The sequence below is a fragment of the Sorex fumeus genome, unplaced genomic scaffold (assembly GCF_029834395.1).
Source record: "Sorex fumeus unplaced genomic scaffold, SorFum_2.1 ptg000044l, whole genome shotgun sequence".
Lineage (NCBI taxonomy): Eukaryota > Metazoa > Chordata > Mammalia > Eulipotyphla > Soricidae > Sorex > Sorex fumeus.
In genome coordinates this window covers 49560018-49581106 of record NW_026606101.1, presented here as the reverse complement: position 1 = coordinate 49581106, position 21089 = coordinate 49560018, and the positions used below count along the sequence as shown (strand labels likewise).

The following is a 21089-nucleotide window of genomic DNA, read 5'->3' as shown; positions in this document are numbered from 1 at the left end:
AAAAAAATTTAAAAAGTGAAAAAGCAGGGTACACTGGAGTGATAGTATAGCAGACAGGGCACTTGCCTTACATGTGTCTGATCCAACACCCTATAGAGTTCCCTGAGCAAAGTCAGAAATAATCCCTGAGCACAGAGCCAGGAGGAAGTCCTGAGTACAGCTGGGTATGGCTCAAAGACAAAACAAAACAAACAAAAACATTAAAAAATTAAAAATAAAAGAAGTATCTAAAGCATCAGATACTTAGGAATCAGAATAACAAAGGGTGTGAAAGATTTAACCATCAAAAACTCAAGTCATTATTGAAAGAAACATAAGAGGACACAGAAATGAAAAAATATTCCATGTTCATGGATCCTATCCAAAGCATTGTGCAGATTCAATGCAATACAGATTCAATTCAGATTCAACTGCAATGCAGATTCAATGAAGACATCCTTTAAGCACTGAGAGCAAACACGACTAAAATTTATATGGAATCATAAAACCCCCTGAAGAGCTGAAACAAATCTGAGAAAAAAGAAGATGGAAGGTATTTCATTTCCTGACTATAATTATGTTACAAATCTGTAGTCAAAACTTAGTAGGGGTTGGAGAGATAGTACAGTGGATGGACTGTTTGCCTTGAACATGGCTAACTCGGGTTTGATCCCTGGGATCTCTCGAATCCAGCCAGAGAGTGATCCCTGAGCACAAGGCCAGGAGAATAAAGCCATGAATAAGCCCCTTAGCACAACCAGGTGTGTCACAAAAGCAAAACAAACCAAATCAAAACAAAAAACTTTGTGGTACTGAAATAAAGGCAGACTCAGACCAAAGGAATAAAATTGAGAACTCAGAGATAAACTTTCACATCTATTGGCAGTTAATCTATGACAAAGGAGCAGGGTGCATGAAGCAGAGTCAGCAAAACCTGCTCAACAAATAAAGCTGGGAAAACTGCAGAGCCCTGGCAAAAAAAAAAAAAAAATCAAACTGGATTCGTAGCTCACACAATATACAAAAGTTAAAAGTGTATTAAAGACACCAAGATTAGACAATAATCCATCAAATATATTGAGGAAACAGGCAGAACGCTCCAGGCTATGGGCCTAAAAGGGATCTTCAATATTTGACTACACTGGCAAAAAGGCAAGAACAAAAATAAATGAGACTATATCAAACTAAAAAATTTTTGCATGACAAAAGAAACTAAAAAAAGCTACCGTACTGAATAAGAGAAAATACTTGCACATTCTACATCAAGGAACTAATATGCAAGCTATAAAAGTATTTAAAAGCTCAACAACGACAACAACAAAATCAATAACCTCATCAAAAAATGCAGAGAAGAGATGAACACTGAACTTAAGGACAACCAGTAGGTGCATGACAAAGTGTTCATCACTATTTATTATCAGGAAATTGCAAATCAAAACGAGAGGGAGATATTCCAAACCAGTGAGGATGGCATATATCAAAAGGACAGAAACAGCCAATGTTGGTGGGAATGTGGTGAGAAAGGAACCATCAGCTGTTGGCTTAAACGCTGTCTCTTTGGAAAACAGTATGGTGGCTTCTCAAAGAAAAGAGTTTTTCTAATGATCCAGCAATTTCACTTTTTGGTACCTCTTCCAAGAACACAAAAACACGACTTAAAAAAAGGTATATGTACACCTTTGTTCAGTGGAGCATTAAGTCGACAGCTAGGATATAGAACCTGAACTTTCCAATGACAGATAAGCAGATAAAGGAACTGTGCTATACATACGTAATTTTTTTTTTACATACATAATGTTGTACTAAGCAGCTGTGAGAAAAAAAAAGGGAATCTTGCAGTTTGCTGCAACTTGGATGAAATTGGATGGCATTATATGAACTAAGTCAGAGGGAGGAGGGCAAATACCAGATGATGTAATTCATCTGTGGATACAGAGAAACATAACAAGGGAACAAACAGTATTAAATGGCGACAAACCCTTGACCTTGGCTTATAAAACTAGGAATACCAAGCAGCAGGGGGAGTGGTGGGATGAGGAGAAAGAAAGTAACAGGACAGTTGTGGAGGGTCTTGGGCACTCGGTTGGTGGTGAAGGTGCAGTGACCTGCCTTGCACACAGCTGACCCAGGTTCGATTCCCCAGCATCCCATATAGTCCCCAGAGAACCAGCAGGAGTAATTCCTGAGCAGAGAGCCAGGAATAACCCCTGAGTATCATCAGGTGTGGCTCCCCCCAAATCAAACTACCCCATAACCTCCGCAAAGAACCCCCCCAAAAAAACCCCTCCCAAACTCCCAACCCCCAGCCCCCAAAACCATTTGTGTGGTACTTAGATTTATCATGCTGCAATTCTACTGTCATGTATTCATCACTCTGACCACACCCATCAGCAGGGTGCCTGCTTCCTTCCAGCATTGTCCCCTCCCTCAATTTTAAGGACAACATCTCCAGTTCTGAAGACTCTGACCATCTGTTCTCTTACTATGGTTCTGTTATCCCCCTATCAGAGATCTTTAAAAGAATTTTATTGTGGAGGTGGTGATGAATAAAGCTACACTCCTGAAATTCCACAAAACTGTAAATTAGTAAGTTGAAAAGAATTTTTTTTTCTTTTTTTGGGTCACACCCAGTGGTGCACAGGGGTTACTCCTGGCTCATGCACTCAGGAATTACCCCTGGCGGTGCTCAAAGGACCCTATGGGATGCTGGGAATCGAACCCGGGTTGGCCGCGTGCAAGACAAACACCCTACCTGCTGTGCTATGGCTCCAGTCCCGAAAAGATTTTATTTTTTTTGCTTTTTGGGTCACACCTGGCGATACACAGGGGTCACTCCTGGCTCTGCACTCAGGAATTACCCCTGGCGGTGCTCAGGGGACCATATGGGATGCTGGGGATCGAACTTAGGTTGGCTGCGTGCAAGGCAAATGCCCTCCCCGCTGTGCTATCGCTCCAGCCCGAAAAGAATCTCTTTAAAATAATAAAAAAAAAACTATTTATCTTTCTTTTCACAGGTGTCTAAGTTAAAAAAGATTAATTGGATGAATAATTCTATAATACATTTGAGACTGACATGTAATACATGTATACTACAAATACACAATTTAGTAAGAGTGAGGAGAGAAGAATCAAAATGTTCTGACAGGTCAGAAAGAAACACAGTGGGTAAGGTAACACAGCGCTTGTCTTGCACATGACCTATCCAGGTTCAACCCCAAGGACACCATATGGTCTTCTGAGCACTACCAGGAGGACAGATCCCTGGGCACAAAACCAGGAATAAGCCCTGAGCATGGCCGTGTGTGTCCCAGAAGCAAAACTCACAAAGGGAAGAAAGAAAAGTTTATTTGTTTTTAGTTTTGGGCCCAATTCCGGCTATGCTCAGGACTTACTCCTGCCTCTGCACTTAGGAATTACTCCTGGTAGGGCTCAGGAACTGTATCAGGTGCTGGGACTTGAATCCAGTCCAGGTCAGCCACATAATAAGGCAAATGTCCTCCCTGCTGCACTATATCTCTTGTTCCAGAAAATTAATATTTTTTTTAGTTTTATTGAATAAAATTTACTTAAAGTGATGACGTGAGGGTAGAGAAAGAAAGGAAATATGTATTCAAGAGAGAATAAGGACTTGAAAAAGTCAGCCCAGAAAAGGAAAAATCTGAATGGACCAATAAAAGTTTAAGTATATATTGTCCTAAGAAGGAAACTTTGGCCTTATGTTAGAAAATTATTATATTATAAATAAAGTATCTGCATTAATTGGTAAAATATTACAATACAAATTTCTATAGATTAAAAAAATAATCACCCGCATAGACAGAGAACATTTGATATAAACAGAACATTAATGTATAACTGCAAAGGTACAAAATCCCTTTAAGTTAGAACTAAACAGACTTTTGTTTGTTTTTATTTGGGGGCCATACCCAGTGATACTCTCGGGTTAACCCTGGCTCTGCACTCAGGGATCACTCCTGGTGGTGCTTGGGGACTGTATGGGATGCCGGGTATTGAATTTGGGTTGGCTGTGTGCAAGGCAAGTGCCATGTCCACTGTACTATCTCTCTGGCCCCTAAAAAAGATCTTTCTTAAATCTACAAGAGGGTAACCATAAGTGCCAAGATTGAAAGCCATATACAACTACAAAGTTCTGAGAAGTTTATCTCGTCTTCTAAAGAAGCTGGAGGTGTGCTCATTTTGGCAGCACATATACTAAAGAAGCTGAAGGTGCAGGAATCTTGAACATCAAAAACATAATTGGCCTGGAGAGATAATACAGGACCTAAGATGCTTGCCTTGCATTAGTTAACCTGATTCAAAGGTTCAAATTCTCCGCACCACATACATGCCCTGAGCTTCACCACAGAGAAAAAACTTACAATACCTAATTTTCGAGTTTCAAAAAAAGGGGGAAAATCTATGTTGGTAAAAAGATGTGTGTGGCACTATAAGTGTGTGTGTGTGGGGGAGTAGACTGAGATGAAGGTTTTACTGTAATGCAGTAATACAAAAGCATCTTTGAAGAGTTTGGTTACTCTTCCTATTGCAGGAAGATCCTTTATGGAAAGACCACAGAGGCACAAAGAGAGAGAAAGCACAGAGAGGAAGGTGCTTGTTTTGCATGTGGCTGATCCGGGTTGGATCCCTGGTACTCCACACGGTCCCCTGAGCACCTTCAGGAGTGATTCCTGAGTGCAGAGATCGGAGTAAGCCCCGAGTACTGCCAGGTGTGCCTAAAAAACTAATAAATAAAACCCAGTGAATTTACCTCACCTCTAAACAGAGGGAAGCAAATTAGTTTGGGAGCATTTCTTCTCGTCTGAAATATGCAAGAGAGAAGATGAGGAATAGGGTACCAAAGAAGACTAAAGGGAAAAAAATCAATAGCCTGCCTGCAATAGAATTCTCTGTGGGATGAAAGAAGTTATTTCCACAAAACAACTCCTTGGAAAGAGTTAAAAACAGGTATTATGAGGAGTTTAAAATGTTATTAGGTCATCAAGCATATGTGAAATATTTTCATAGTGAATACAGTATAATCCTTTTTGTTGTTGTTTTGGACCACACGTGGTGATGCTCAGGGGTTACTCCTGGCTCTGCACTCAGGAATTACACCTGGTGATGCTCAGGGAACAATATTGGGATGCTGGGACTCGAACCTGGGTCAGCAGCGTGCAAGGCAAATACCCTCCCTGCTGTACTATCACTCTGGCCCCTATTCTTTTTATTTATTTATTTATTTATTTAATTTTATTGAATCACTGTGAGATAGTTACAAGCTTTCATGTTTGGGTTACAATCACACAATGATCAAACACCCATCCCTCCACCAATGCACATTCCTCACCACCAATATCCCCGGTATCACCCCCCCCCCCCATTCCCACCCTCTCCCTGCCTCCATGGCAGATATGATTTCCTATCATCTCTCTCTACTTTGGGGCATTATGGTTTGCTAATGATACACAGACACTGAGAGGTTATCATGTTTGACCCTTTCTCTACTTTCAGCACACATCCCCCATCCCGACCAATTCCCCCAGCCATCATTTTCTTGGTGATCCCTTCTCTGTTCCAGCTGTCTGGCCCCTATTCTTAACAGTCTTGTACTTGACTAGTCCGAGGCCCTTCCTAGATTGATTTCTTCTGGACTGTTTGTGGTATTACCTGCCGGCTGAATGTATTCTGTACGTGCATCCAGTAATCTTCAACTGGGTCATAACAGTATATTGCCTTGGTCAATCCACCCGCAACATAGATCAGGTTGTTTAAGGAAACAGCTGTTATACATCTCTTGGCAATGGGGATAGCTGCACGAAGGAGCCAAGAGTTGGTTTCTGGATCATAGGATTGAACCTAAGAAAAGAAATATCGAATGAAGATTTCTTTAAAAATACCATTTTACTTAATGCAGTCTATCATGTATCAATACATGATTCAAAAAACCAAGTCCCATTAATTAACAGAATTAGAGTTAGTTCAATTGTGAAATGTTTGAATTATAAAATTCTCAAAAGGTATGCAAATGTATTACTAGCAAGCGTATCAGAGCAACAAACACAAAATGAATACCTACCAGGTTTGCTTTGCCCATTTCCATTGAGTCTGGGTTGAGAAAGGAAACACCAAGCTGCACAGATCTATGCCTCAATCAGAACACAATTTTCTTTTATAATTTTAGCTCATCTTTCTTCAAAAGAACACATGTAAGCCTCAATTCAATAACTCTGAACTATCATAAATTCTGAAATCTAAGTATTTTTTAACATTTGAAATCACGTGAAAATTGAATTTAGAATGAGAATTAACTGTCAAAATTTAGTGAGCTATGTCTAAACCTGATCGGCATGGAATGTTTGCTTCCAGAAAAAAACATTTTCCTATTTTTCCTTTTATTGGTTTTCAGGCCACATCTGGTGGTTCTCAGGGTTTACTCCTGGCTCTGCTCTTTGATCATTTCCTGAAGGGGTCGGGGGACCATATGGGTGCTGGGGATTGAACCTGGGTTGGTTGTGTGCAAGGCAAGCCTATCCTCTGTACTATGTTCCAGCTCTTTGTCCCTAGGGTTTCATGAGTGGGATCAAATTTAATCAATCACTTGTTTACAATGCAGGAGTTCTTTTCCTCTTCTTTATTCCAAAAGACACATTCATGCTACACAGAATTACCTCTTATACTTTGCTAAATTCATTTCCTAACTATGTTTTATGTGAAATCAATTTTTTTTCAGTTCTTAGACTCCAGTGATATTTTTTTTTCAAAAAATGACTTAGTTCAAGGTGTCAACACTGAGATTAATCTGATTTCTGTAAGACTGATTGACTCATGCTTTTTATAGCAATTGTTAGATATATCACAATCTCACATTAGTAACTTGAAATTTAATGTCTTTCCTTTAAAGTTTAAAGTACCAGGAAAATTTTAAAAGCCCCCCTCCCCCCTATTTAAAGGAATCCAACACCCTCTGCATTTCTCTTGGATAAACCATTAGTAACTTCTGTAGGAAAATACGGCTTACCTTATCAGAACAAGTATTATCATCAGGTCCTCCACCAATGACAAACAATTTGTTTACACAGCTCGTCACGGCAGGAGAACTCACAGCTTCCTTTAGGGGAGCCACTTCAGTCCATCGATTGGAAAAGGAGTCATAGCATTCCACGCTGCTGAGTCTGTTTTGCCCATCATAGCCTCCAACAACATATACCTGGATGGCAAGCAACGGGAAAAATCTGAACTTCAAACGTCTGGATTTTGAATGAGTGAGCTGAAGAATTAATCTTCCTGCATGCAAAAAGCCTTGAGGGGCCAGAGAGAAAGGACAGGCGGCTTGGCGCTGTCTTGTATGGAATAGCTCCCAGTTTGATACCCGGAACTGGATATAGTCCCTCAAAGCATTGCCAGGAGTGATCACTGAGCACAGAGCCAGGAGGAAGCCCTGAGCACCACCTGTGTGGCCATAAAACAAAAGCCCTTGACCAGGGATGTAGATTTGATACACACACACTAACATGCACACACACCACACACACACACACACACACACACACACACCAAGAGCCCTTGATGACAATAATTATAATATAGTTAGCTCAGTTTCTGACCTTTCCCCCTTTTGTTGGCAGTCCTGGAGTGCGCAGAACTCACAAAGACATGGCATGAAATGAGCCATACAGAAACTTTGACTCTCTTAGAAATATTATTCCTGAGACTGAAGTCATAGTACAATGAGTAGGGTGCTTGCCTTGCATGCAGCTGACCAGGGTTCGACCGTAAGCATCCCATATGGTTCCTTGTGTACTACCAGGAGTGATTCCTGAGCACAGAGCCAGGAGTAAACCCTGAGCAGCACCAGGTGTGGCCCAAAAAAGAAAAAAATTTTTTTTTATCCTCACCATCATGAAGGAGCCTTCATAGGTTTTTCAAAATAGTTCTGCCACTGAAATTGTAATACCACCGATACTCTTTTAGGGAGCTTATATCTATGCTTTATATACAGAGCAGTGGATTGTTCATTTTGCCATGAACCAATCATTCGCTCCGTAGGGAATGACATTGCTTGACCCGAACTACAGACGTCCCTGACTGATGATCTGACTTAGGATCATCCCTCTTCCTGGTAGAGATGAAGCCATATGCATCCAATAGAAATTTTTCCAGGCTGTGATTACAAGCAAGGAGTTTCATGCATGGACTAAGTGGGCCAGGTGCTGGGCCCTTCTCTGCTTCAGTGGAACAGTGGTTTTCTCACTGGTGGCTCTGAAGTCCCTCCACACGCAGACCTGAGGGCAGGTATCTCTTTTTCAGAGAGGGATCCGAGGGACCCAGTCAAAAATACATGTTCAGGGATCTTTGTTGGAAAGTTTAATACCGGGAACATTTGTATTATGAACAACTTGGTAAACCCCGGTGTTATATGAAGAATTTGGGAATATATGTGCAAATAATGCTTCTGCTTTTACTGAACTTTTATTTTTAATGATTTGAGGCAGATTTATAGGAACTACAGAGAAGGGACAGGGAGAGATGACAGAGTCCAAGTTAGGCTTGTATACCACTCTGTTTTTATCTACCTTATGGTAAAGTCTTTTGTATTAGATTTAACTTTTAAAAAAGGATGCAGTTTTTTTTTTTTTAAAGTTTTGAAGCCAGTCTGCAAGTGATTCTCAAGCTTCTAAGGACAACAAATGGTTCAGAACCATATCACATATTTTATGTGCCATATATATGTATATATATTTATGTATACATACAACTTCTAGATATATAAATTGTCAATACATTTTCTTTAAAAGGTATTGTTGTGTTTACTTTAAGCTGACCGTCCCCAGTTTTACGAATGAAACAAAATAAGGTTACTCAGATAACTATATTTCTAAGTGCCAAAGTGAATAAAAGAAAAAGGCCACGTGGATTAGACACTGGCCGATTTTTATGCTCATAGAACTTCTTTCTTGCCCTAAGCATCGTAGGCGTTTAGACGCTGGCGGTGCAAGAGAGGAGAAATGTGCTAAAATGCTCCAAACTCCAACTTGGGAGAACAAAATCCCCATTCAACAGTATAGTGTCAGACTGTTTATATTTTCAGTTTATCTAATGAGGTCAGGAATGGAAGGAAATACAACTTGAATCCAAAATACCCAAAGGGAAAGTAAAATAAAGAATTCGACTGTGGTATTTATTTTGGAAAAGTACCAGCGAGAGTAAAAAGCGGCTTCTCTTACTTTACCAAGGAGGACAGCCATTTTGTGACGCCATCTGCCTTTATTTAGGGAAGCAACTCTGATCCAGATATTTAACTGTGAGTTATAGATCCAGACGTCACGGCCATTGATTCTTCCACCTTTAAATGCAAAATAGGGCACATGCAGTCATATGTAGTTGTTCATATTGCTGAGGATTTTCAGGCCACCAAGGTACAGAGGATGAATGTACGGGCTTCCCTCCCCAGTCTGCGAGCCAGCAATGAAACAAGAACCCCAGTGGAAATAGTTCCGCATAGCAAGTTCAAACTGACAAGTGCTATTTGGGGAAATGATAATTATAGGCCCAAATAATAAAAGGCAGAATATGAACTTTATATATATATATGAATTGTTAATTTAGGAGTCAGACATTGAAAGAACTCCATCAACAGAATTACTCTAAAAGTTTTTTTTAATCATCTATTTTTAAGAAAGTATATAATAGAATAAATAAGTATGTGTTTTTCATATTGGTCAAGTAAGGTAATAATCTTTAAAGCTAGGAAAATTACTTAATAAACAGACTTCTGGGGGCCAGAGTGGTAGTACAATGGGTAGGGCTCTAGCCTTGCACATGGCTGACCTGGGTTCTATCCCCAGCACCCCAAATGGTCCCCAAGTCCCACCCAGAGTAAAAGTGCACAGAGCCAAGAGTAAGCCATGAGCCCTGGCAGTATGGCCCCAACACCAAAAGAGAAAGAAGAAAAAATAAACAGACTTCAGGTCAAAAACACATCAGTTGGGGCTGGAGCGATAGCACAGCAGGTAGGGCGTTTGCCTTGCACGTGGCCAACCCGGGCTGATTCCCAGCATCCCATATGGTCCCCTGAGCATCACCAGGAGTAATTCCTGAGTACAGAGCCAGGAGTAACCCCTGTGCACCGCTGGGTGTGACCCAAAAAGCAAAAAAAAAAAAACAAAAAACAAAAAAAACCCCAAAAAAACAAAACCAAAAACCAAAAAAAAATCAGTTATACTTTATACAAGTTTATCACTTTATTTTTGATATCTCGTATCGCAAATGAAGTTCAAATTAAGAATTTTTTGGAGGGGGAGGAGAGGCATACCCAACAGTGCTCAGGAGCTACTTGGCTCAGTGCTTGGAGACCACAAGATAGTGAAAATTGAACCCAGGCCTCCAGCAGGCCAAAGACTGCAGCCCAGGAGCTGGAGCAAGAGAACAAACAGAAGGTAGGGTATTTGCCTTGCAGGTGACTGACGTGGGTCCGATCTCTGGCATCCCATATGATCCCCAGAGCACCTCCAGGAGTAATTCCTGAGTACAGAGCCAAGAGCAACCCCTGAGCACTGCGCTGGGTGTGTCCTCCTCTATTCCCCCCACCTTCCCATCCCGCACCAAAAAAATAAAGAAGACTGCAATCCAATCCATGGAGCTATCTAACATAAATTAAGAATAAAAGAAAAATTCTATTGTAAAAAATCTGGAAAGAATTTCAGAAGACATGGGTGGATTAGAGATGCTTAATTCTCTAAGTGTGCCTGACTTCATACACTTTACTCCTTACATAGATAAAAGCTTAGAACATCATACTTTTTTTTTTTTAGAGAACACACAAAACATACAATTTTTGAGGCATTTTGAGGCAGACCATCTACTAAATCATTCTCATCACCTCAAACTTGTCTTTAAGAGCAAAAAGTCATTCTGTATTATTTCTTATGTAAACTCATCTGCCTAAAATATGCACATCTGTTCTCACTGGTTCCTTTTGAGACATTATCATTCAAAATAGCTGTATTCAAATCAAAAGTATGTGTGTGTATGTGTGTGTGGGGGGATTGCTCAGGCGGTAGAGCACTTGTCTAGCATGTGTGCGGGCCCTTATGAACCCCTGAACATCACTATTTGTGATCCTGACTCCTACAAATAACATGGAGCTACTGCAATAATCATTTACCTGAGACAAGAATGTCATTCCTGAGTGCACAGACTGCATACTCTGACTTGGTAAATTCTGGAAGCTTCGCCAAAGACTTCCATTCTCCTGTCACGGGATCATAGCACTCAGTGTATGGAAGATTAAATCCCCCAACTCGCTCACAGCCGCCAACGACAACGATCACCTCGGAATAGCCGGTTGACCTAAAATGTTTATTATGAGAATGCACAGATGATAAATTAAAATCCACCTGATTGTTTAAAACCCTGAAAACATTCCATTATCAGAAAGAAATTCAGACACTATTATGCAATAAACAGTTTTCATTTCTTTCCTACGTACCAAATAATACAGTTTGCCAAGGACTTTGAGGACATTTATAAGGAATTTAGTGATACTACTTTCCACGGAAAATTCCTTTGGGTGCTTTTTTTTTTTGTCATTAAGTTTGTCTTAAAATTTGTAAAGTACTATAATGATCTTGTTGGGATGCTGGTAATATTAAGGATGATTTGAAAACAATTCTGTAGTAACTTTGATATATATATATAGCCACAAAATAACATACTTTTTCTAATTATTGTAAAATGGCCTATTTTTATCAGATTGTTAGTTGGAAAACACCAAATTCCAGATAAAATTTAATAACCATGTTAAAGGAGTACATCTGTATTTGCTCAGGTTCTGTTTTTAATAATAAAAAATTAAGGTAATCCAATACAAAATGTTGGGCAGTCACTGAAAAATGTTAACAGAATTTATAGCAATGTTAAAGAAAAATAACAGGAGCTGGACTGATAGCAGAGAGCGTTGGGAGCCTTACCTTGTACGTGGATGACCTGGGTTTGATTCCTGGCATTCCATAAGGTGCCCTAAGCACCACTAGAAGTAATTTCTGAGTGTAGAGACAGGAGTAACCCCTGTACATTGCCGGGTATTCCCACCCCTATTCCCACCCCCCAAAACCAAAACGAAAAAGTAAAATAAAAAATTCTACCTAGGACTATAGCAAACACAATGGACCAGGCACATGCTTTGTATGCAGCTGACCCAGGTTCAATCCCTGGCACCAACATGGTCCCCTGAGCCCCACTAGGACTGACCTCTGAGTGCAGAACCAGGAGTAAGACCTGAGCAGCACAGGTATAGCCCAAAAACAAAAACAAAAACAAAAAAAGAAGAAGAAAAGAATCATCTCAAGGCCTACTGGAAACATGTACTTATTGAAAGTGATTAGCAACTGGGGGTTTTGCCTATAATAAAAGTCAACAAAATGTCTATTAAATTAAGCGTTTTAGTGCTCTCATTAGAATGGTTAGCCTGATAAAATGTGCTTTTTATTTCTTGAGCTTAGAAAAATACTCCTATCAGATAGAGAGCTAACTGCTTTAAATAAGTTACTCCAACTAACAATGGCCATTAGAACAAAAGGACTGTCAAGACGATAGTATAGGAGGAAGAAAATTCTAGCAACTTTTATCTAAGCCATCTATATTTAGAGATAATATTACTTTATTGACACTTTGGCTGGAGCGATAGCACAGCGGTAGGGCATTTGCCTTGTATGCAGCCTACATGGCCGACCCGAGTTCGATTCCTCCGCCCCTCTCGGAGAGCCCGGCAAGCTACCGAGAGTATTCGATATGCCAGACACAGTAACAACAAAGTCTCCAATGGAAACGTTACTGGGCCCGCTCGAGCAAATTGATGATCAACAGGAGGGCCTTTAATTTAATTAATTAATTGACACTTTAAAGTAAATATATTTTTTTGCTTTTTGGGTCACACCCGGCGATGCTCAGGAGTTACTCCTGGCTCATGCACTCAGGAATTGCTCCTGGCAGTGCTCAGGGGACCATATGGGGTGCTGGGAATCGAACCTGTGTCGGCCATGTTGGCTGCGTGCAAGGCAAACGCCCTACCAGCTGTGCTATCGCTCCAGCCCCGAAAGTAAAAATTTTGATTTTCTGATTTTTTAATCATCTGCTGCTCTTGTGTTAGGTCTCTCCATGTTCTCCTAGGAAAGTATGAGAAACAAATTTTCCCTTTTCTATAGCTTTTGGTAGTATCTGGGATTGATATCCCCAGTTCCCATGACAGTACTTTTTCTTTGGGGGGAGGGGATATTTGGGTCACACCTGGCAGTGTCCAGTAGCTACTCCTGGCTCAGTGCTCAAGGGTCACTTCTGGTAGTTCTCCAGGGACCACGCTAGAGCTCAAACTGGGGTCAGCTGCATGAAAAAAAAAAGTGCCTTATCCCTTGAACTCTCTCTAGCCCTGGAGCAGTACATTTTAAGGGACCCGAGGGGTTGACTCAAAAGGTCTGGGGCACATATTTTGCATGTAGGAACCCCAAGTTTGATACTGGTATTGCCTGGTGCCCCAAACACCACTGAAAGCACCTCCCAGCATCAAGCTGGAAAACAACCCTTGAAGACCACTGGGTATGGCCCCAAAACCAGAAGAAAAAAAAAAAAAGAAAAAAAAATCATTATCATTTTTCCCCCATAAATATGAGTAAACATGAATTCAAAAGATCCTGTTGTGTTGGGGATGTCTTCGATTTATTGGAGGGTCAAATAATGATTAACCAGTAGAGTGTTTTGAACCAGGGGCCAGAGAGATAGTACAATGAGTAAGGTGCTTGCTTTGCATGTGGCTAGCCTAGGTTTGATCCCCAGCATCCCACATGCTTCCTTGAGCCTGCCAGGATTCCTGATTGCAGAGCCAGGAATAACCCCTGAGCACTACCAGGTATAGCCTGAAAGAGCCAAAAAAGAAGATGAAAAATCTATGAAGCCAAATCAACAAAATTATGTCAATAATTACACCAGGAAATTACAGTTAAGAACTTCAAATGGTAAAGGTAAAGGTAAAGGCCCTTCCGTTGATCGTCGATTTGCTCGAGCGGGCCCAGTAACGTCTCCATTGGAGACTTTGTTGTTACTGTGTCTGGCATATCGAATACTCTCGGTAGCTTGCCGGGCTCTCCGAGAGGGGCGGAAGAACTTCAAATGAATAGGACTTATTGGTTTAACTAACAAGAGCTGCTATTTCCTTCTCTTTCTCTCCTAACTTTGTGTCTGTGTGTTGCTGGGGACTGAATTCAAAGTCTCATACATGAAAAACACATGCTCTACCATGGAGCTCCATCCCTGGCCCAAACATACTTATACTCAATGCTAAAGATGCCAGACAAGGGTGAATTGCGGAACCCAACTGGTCTAGGTCAATACAAAGAATTTAAAAGACAACTCCGCTGAGTGGGAAGAAAAATTATTCCTTAGAGCTAGCAAGGTAGTTCAAGGGTTAAGGCACTGGCCTTGCACCTCACAGTGCTCTCCTTAAAAGGGAGAAGCTGGGAGAGGTGTGAGTGACAGAAACTACTGACCGCTCTGAAGATGCAGGCACACCTGGACACCAAGGCCACAAAAAGAGGCTAAAATGCGACACACACTTTTTTACATCCGGGAGAGACTGTCTCTTTAGTCTGTCAGGTACGACAGGTACGAACCTAGGTGTAATGATTAAAGGAAGGGCTAACTCAGTCGAGGAAAGAGATCAGTTCTGGAGGCAGGAAGTGAACAGATAAGCAAAGGAGTAAATGGAAACAGAGGCAAACATCTCCCTAATCTAAGTTACTAACAGAAAAACAAACCAACCCTTAGGTAACTTTAACATTACTGGCACTTTAGTTTGAAAAAAAAAAAAGTATGTGCCCACACCTGGTAGTACTCAGGGCTTACTCCTGGCTCTATGCTCAGGGCTGATCAATTTCTATGGTGAGCAGGACTTCCTCGTGGAGTAGTCTGACTGTGAAGATCTGGCTAACCCTGTCTGGGTTCCAGGCTTTGGGAAACCTTGGCTTCCTGTGGCTTGGCCCTAGTAAGAGAATTATGCGGGAGGGATTTACATAAATAGCTAATCTGTTTGTCAGTTCATTTCTTATAGCAAATAAATATACAAAGACTAAATGGAATGGATTCTGTAAGGAAATGGTTCCTTTCTATAAGGAAATGATCAAAAGACAAAATATCTCCTTAAAAAACCCACCATTACCTGTGAAATTATTTTAAGGAATTCATCACAGATATGCTTAAATAACCACAGAGATATTTGTCTCACCTGAAAATATCAGGAAATATTTTATTTAAAAAAAATTGGGGACAGTGGAGAGAAAAGAGAGGAGTTGGGCTTTGCCTTGCATCCTGCAGACCCCAGTTTGACTCCCCGGCACTGCAGATGGTTCCCCATCTGGTCACTCCTGAGCACAGAGCCAGGAACGGGCCCTGAGCACTGTCTGGGAAGATGTGGCCCCAAACTCTCCAGTCCCTTCTCTTCTGTTTTTGTTTAGTTTTGAGGGTCACACTCAGTGGTACTCAAGGGTTACTACTGCTTTTTTCCTAAGCTCCCGGTGTGTTTAGACTAGCAAGTGGGACCTCGGATAGGACCCAGGGCCCCTACAGGCAAAGCTTCAGCACTCGCCCTGTGAATTCTCTATCCCATATGGTTGCCCAACACACCATGCACAGAGCACAGGAGTAATCCCAGAGCATTGCTAGGTGTGGCCCAACCCCACCCCCAGGTTGCCCCCCACTCACTCCCAAATAAACTGCTTACTAAATGCAAGGTGACTCAATGGGCAACCAAGAGAATTTGGCAATGCTTGGGGCTCAGGGCCTCCAAGCTGCACTTGGTGATGCTGACGGCGGGTGAGGGGATGGTTAGGGTGAGATCAAACTGGATCAGCTACCTGCCAGGCATGCACCTGGCACTATCTGTACTATCTTTTCAGCCCCTCTAAGTAAATATTTTTCTGTCAAATACTATTTATTTTCTCGAAGAACCAGCTCTTGGTTTCATGGATCTTTCTGATTGTATTTTTGGTTTCCATGTCGTTGATTTCTGCTCTAAGTTTTATGATCTCTTTCCTTCTGCCTTGTCAAATACTATTTATACATTTTTTCCAAATGCTATTTTCCCATCAGTGCTATCTTATAAGTAATACAATGCTGACAGAGGAGGAAACTGATCCATATAACAGTTGTAGGGTCTTGCTCCAGGCCATAGAAGTACTAGTTCTGTTGTGACTCTGAAGCCAGTGCTTTAAACACAGCATGATGCTCTCTCTTGCTACCGATTAAAAGCAGCATTATCTATCTTATCTATCAGCAAAGCTAAGGCTGCATAACATATACTCATAAAACAAACAAACAAACAAACAAACAAACACTGTTCCTATGTTTTACTCCAGCTGATATTAGTCTCGACTCCCCCCACCCCCCTTTGTATTCATCCAAAGATTTACAACTGGCAGAGGAGAATATCAAGGCTTTTGTGCTCTTCAGTTTTTTTTTCTAAGGAAACTGCCACAACGTTCTGCCTTGACTGTAACATATCTTGGGACTTTCCTTTGCCACTAATGTGGGTATGATCACGTGCACTACCCAGAGAGAGTCGCTGTCTGGATGAACGCTAAAGCAACAGCGGCTGACGTGAGGGTCCAGTTAAAAGTGCCACACCCTGACCCAGGGTTCATCCTGACATCACTGACTCTGAGAAAACCAGAACTGCTGTGTCTCCCTTTGTGATGCACCACCCAACGATAAGTTCTAGCCAAAAAATTTCAGTTTCTCTCCAGCAAGGCAAAGGGTGGAGGCAACTTTCCGTTTCCAGGAAATGCTGCTAAATGCAGCTTAGTGGCACTGTGAGAGAACATTCAGCTAATGCAGAGTGGAATGTTTTTCCAAAGAGCATTGTCCATCGACACACTGGAATCATGTAAGACACTATCGGGAATACAAGAGAATTCCTGGAAATAATCAGATGCAGTGAGTGGTCCTAGACTAGATTAGGCTTCCAAATAACAGTCTGAAAAAGACTGGGGAAGTTTTAAAATGAAGTGGGTAATATTACAGAGTTTTAAGTGTGATGCTGTGTTTTCATAGGATTCTCATATATGACACATTTTGAGAAATATATTTGCTATTTAAAAATATGCCATATTTTAAAAGATGCATCCTCGATTGAAAATGAAATACATACATATGTGTATGTATGTAATTAGTTATAGTTATAGTATTATAAAAAATTGGGGGCCATACCTCTGGCTCTGTGCTCAAGGGTCACTCCCGAAGCCCAGGGGACCACATGTCAAACCTGGGATGGCCATGTGCAACAAGGCAACTGTCTTCCCTGGAGTACTATTCTCTTGTATATGTATATTTTTTACATGTAGGTGATTTTAAGAAAGAAATGCTGAATGAATGAAAGCACGAGAAAAGTCCAGCTGGAGATACAGGTTTGATGGCCACAGCAGACATGATGATTAAAACCATAACGGATGAGATCACCTTACTTACATGGGAAAGTATGTAAGGCAAGACAAAGGGGATATGAATCAAGGGGACTATCAACATCTCAGAGACTAGATACAGGGCCAGAGATAGCACAGAGTTTAAAGCACTTGCCTGGCATGCAGGGTTGGAGCGACGGCACAGCGGCTGACCCGGGTTCGATTTCTCTGCCCCTCTTGGAGAGTATCTTGCCCGCACAGCAAAGCCTGACAAGCTCCCCATGATGTATTTGATGTGCCAAAATCAGTAACAACAATTCTCACAATTTGTTGTGAGATGTTACTGGTGCCCACTGAAGCAAATCGATGAACGGGAGGACAGTGCTACAGTGCCTTGCATGCATCCGACCCTAGCGTAATCCTGAACACTGTCAGGTGTGGCCCAAACTGCAGTCCCCACCTTCCCTTCACCCCAAAGACGAGTTACAGAATCCTGACATGGAAAACCAGCAGACCCCCCCCCAAAAGAGAAAAGAGCGGCAAGTGGGATTAAAGCAACGTGATGCCCACCAGGAAAAACGAAGTCATGAAATTTGCTTAGAAATGGATAGACATGGAGAGTGTCATGCTGAGTGAACAGACAAAGAATGATTGCACTCACTTGTGGGATGTGAAAAAAACATACTATGAAGCTAACACCCAAAGGCAGCAGAAATTGGTCCATGGTTGGAAGTTTACCTCAAGAGGTGGTGGGGGAGGGGAGTTAGGCTAGAGAAGGGACCACTATGATAATGGCAGTTGGAAATGATAGTTCTGGATAAGAAGTACCTGCTGAAAGAAGGTAAAGAAACTGACATAACAACCTCTCAGTACCTGTAATGCAAACCATAATGTCCAACAGAAAAGGGAGGGGGGGGGGGGAGAGGGAGAAAGGGAAAGTAAGAGAGAGAGAGAGAGAGAGAGAGAGAGAGAGAGAGAGTTTGTCATAGAAACAGGCTGTGTGGGGCCGGTGGTGGCAGGAGGAAATGGGACCTTGGTGGTAAAAAAGAAAAGCAGTATATCAAATCCTCAAGATGATCAGCTAGATGAAGATGGAAAGGGTTGTGGGGGGGGGTGGGAGGACGTAGCTCAGGGGTAGAGCACTTGCCTTGCATGTATGAGGCCCGGGGTTTGACCAATGGCACCACCAAAGGACAAAACAAAAGCAACTGAAAAGAGGCTCAGGCTCCTAGCAAACAGAAGGTGAGTGACAGGCTGAGAAGAGTGTCGGTAGGGGACTGGATCAGTCAGAGGAGTGGAGAGCAGGTGAGGAAGCAGACACAGCACTCTTCTATCAAAGAAGTCTGGAGCTTCTCAGAAGATGAGCACCTGCGCAGATAATGCACAGGGTTCAGTGAAGTGCCTGGTGATCAGTACAAGCCTACAGCAACGGGTACGGGCGAGACAGACTCTAACAGACACAGGCATGGAATGACCAGTGAGTCAGCTCAAAGATTCGGTGGGCTGTACCGCATGGACCCCTGAGCACTGGTGGGGAGCAGCCTCTGAGCACAAACCAGGAGTGAATAAACCAGAGCACCACCAGGCGTGGCTCAAAGACCACCCTTGGGGGCAAAGGTAATGACAGAGTGGTAAAATAAAAGGTTCGTTCTTAGAGTCCTCACATAATCTCTCATAAAATAAGTACTTGCTGTTAAGCTTATGATAGCCTATTGCCTACAAATGCAATAAAACTAATAGTTTTTTAAGGTTGCTTTTTCCTCCAAAGGAAGTTACAGTTACAAAGTTGTTCATGATTTGGTTTCAGTCATATAATGTTTCAACACCCGTCCCTTCAAAATAAGGTTTCTCTTCAAAGAGCTAGGGGATCAGGGTTGGAGAGTTGGCACATCACAGCAAAGGCACTTGCCTTGCACACGGCTGGCCTGGGTTCAGTCCCTGGCATCCGTATGGTTGGTCCCCTGAGCACCGCTGTGAGTGTTTCCTGAGTGCAGAGCCAGGAGCAATCCCTGAGCATCACTGGGTGTGGCCCCAAAACCAATAAAATAGAATAAAAGGACCAGGGACAGGACGGACCCCTGGGGTGGAGAATTGTACATGTAAGCCTTGTACATATAAGCCCCTGGGTTTGATCTAACAAACACAAACCAAATCAGGCTATTACAGAAACTTGTGTTCAGTCCCTGATGCCACATGGTCCCCAATCACTGCTGGGAGCAACCCTGAGCACTAATGAGGGAGTACTACTCTGAGCACTGCTAGGTATGGGCCTGAAACAAACAAAAAGGTCAAATAAACGTCAGACCTAGAAGCCAGGGAGCTAGGGAGCACAGGGGCCAGGTAAAACCTTGTGACCCCTGTGCCTCGCACCAAGCTGGATGGAAAAAAGTTTTGTTGTAAATTAATTGCTTGAAGAAATCTATTAATGATTGAAGTCTAATTACCTTTAAGCTGCAATCTGATTGCATTGGGTTACACCTCTATAATCACTGTCACTGTCATCCCGTTGATCGTCGAATTTCTCGAGCGGGCGCCAGAAGCGTCTTTATTTCTCCCAGCCCTGAGATTTTAGCAGTCTCTTCTTACTCGTCTATTCCCAATGGTTGGAGGCTCTTTCAGGGTCATTGGGAAAAGACAAGTAATATTACACCTCTATAATATTACTAACAAAGGACTAATTTTGGTTTTACAACGTATACCATTTGGCTCCTATTTTAACCCCAGGAGGCATGTGGGAGAGGTAATTATTAGCCCTAATGGATCCAGGCCACAAAGTTTGTTAGAAGGAGACTCCAGGAAAAAGTACAATTTCCACTTGGGGGAGACTGAACGTCCAGAAAATGTGGGGCAGCTCCAAAGCTGTTTAGCGTATCTTCATTTTTACATTTAGGACTTTTAGGCTTTTAGTTTCTGTGGTGGGGGGGGAGCAGTGCTCGGGAGTCCGGGAGCCACCCCGCACAACACCCGACCCGCCAGGTTCAAGTCAAGGCCTGGGGTTTACTGAGCTGCTGTGATGTCAGGGGCCACCCAGGAGAGCTCAGGGTGTCAGGATTTGAACCCAGGCCTCCCACATACAAGGCATGCGCCCCAGTCCATTGAGTCATCTCTTCATTCTTTCCACATTTGTCCATGCCTCTTAAAGGAAAACAAAGTTATCCATAAACTTACAGAATAAACTAAAATTTTGTCCTTTAAAAAGTTAGGGTTAAAATCGGTCGGTCAGTCCTCCTGTTGTTCATCGATTTGCTCGAGCGGGCCCAGTAACATCTCCATCGTGAGACTTGTTGTTACTGTGTATGGCATATCGAATACGTCACGGGGAGCTTGCCAGGCTCTGCCGTGCGGGCGAGATACTCTCGGTAGCTTGCCGGGCTCTCCGAGAGGGGCGGAGGAATCGAACTCGGGTTGGCCATGTTGGCTTCTTCTTATAAACAATTGAATGAGATCTTTAAAGAAAAACTTAAGCCTCAATAAAACATCACATTTATATACAAATATTTCTGTACTGTCACTATCTGTGTGACACTGTTCCTCCCATTGTTCATCAATTTGCTGGAGCGGGCCCAATAACGTCTCCACTGTGAGACTCTGTTGTTACTGTTTGGCATATCGAACACGTCATGGGGAGCTTGCCAGGCTCTGCCGTGCAGGCGAGATACTCTCGGTAAC

General features: G+C 42.2%; 1 protein-coding gene across 1 annotated transcript in view; it reads right to left on the bottom strand.

Annotated features, from left to right (window-relative positions):
- The window catches only part of KLHL24 (kelch like family member 24), a 45799-nt gene that overhangs the window by 6075 nt on the left and 18635 nt on the right, over window positions 1-21089 (bottom strand). The window contains exons 3-6 of the mRNA XM_056121429.1: window positions 11144-11328; window positions 9204-9322; window positions 6998-7186; window positions 5647-5835 (exon numbers count right to left, since the gene is read on the bottom strand). Coding sequence (XP_055977404.1) covers window positions 5647-5835; window positions 6998-7186; window positions 9204-9322; window positions 11144-11328 — 682 coding nt within the window. The remainder of the gene's footprint in view (window positions 1-5646; window positions 5836-6997; window positions 7187-9203; window positions 9323-11143; window positions 11329-21089) is intronic.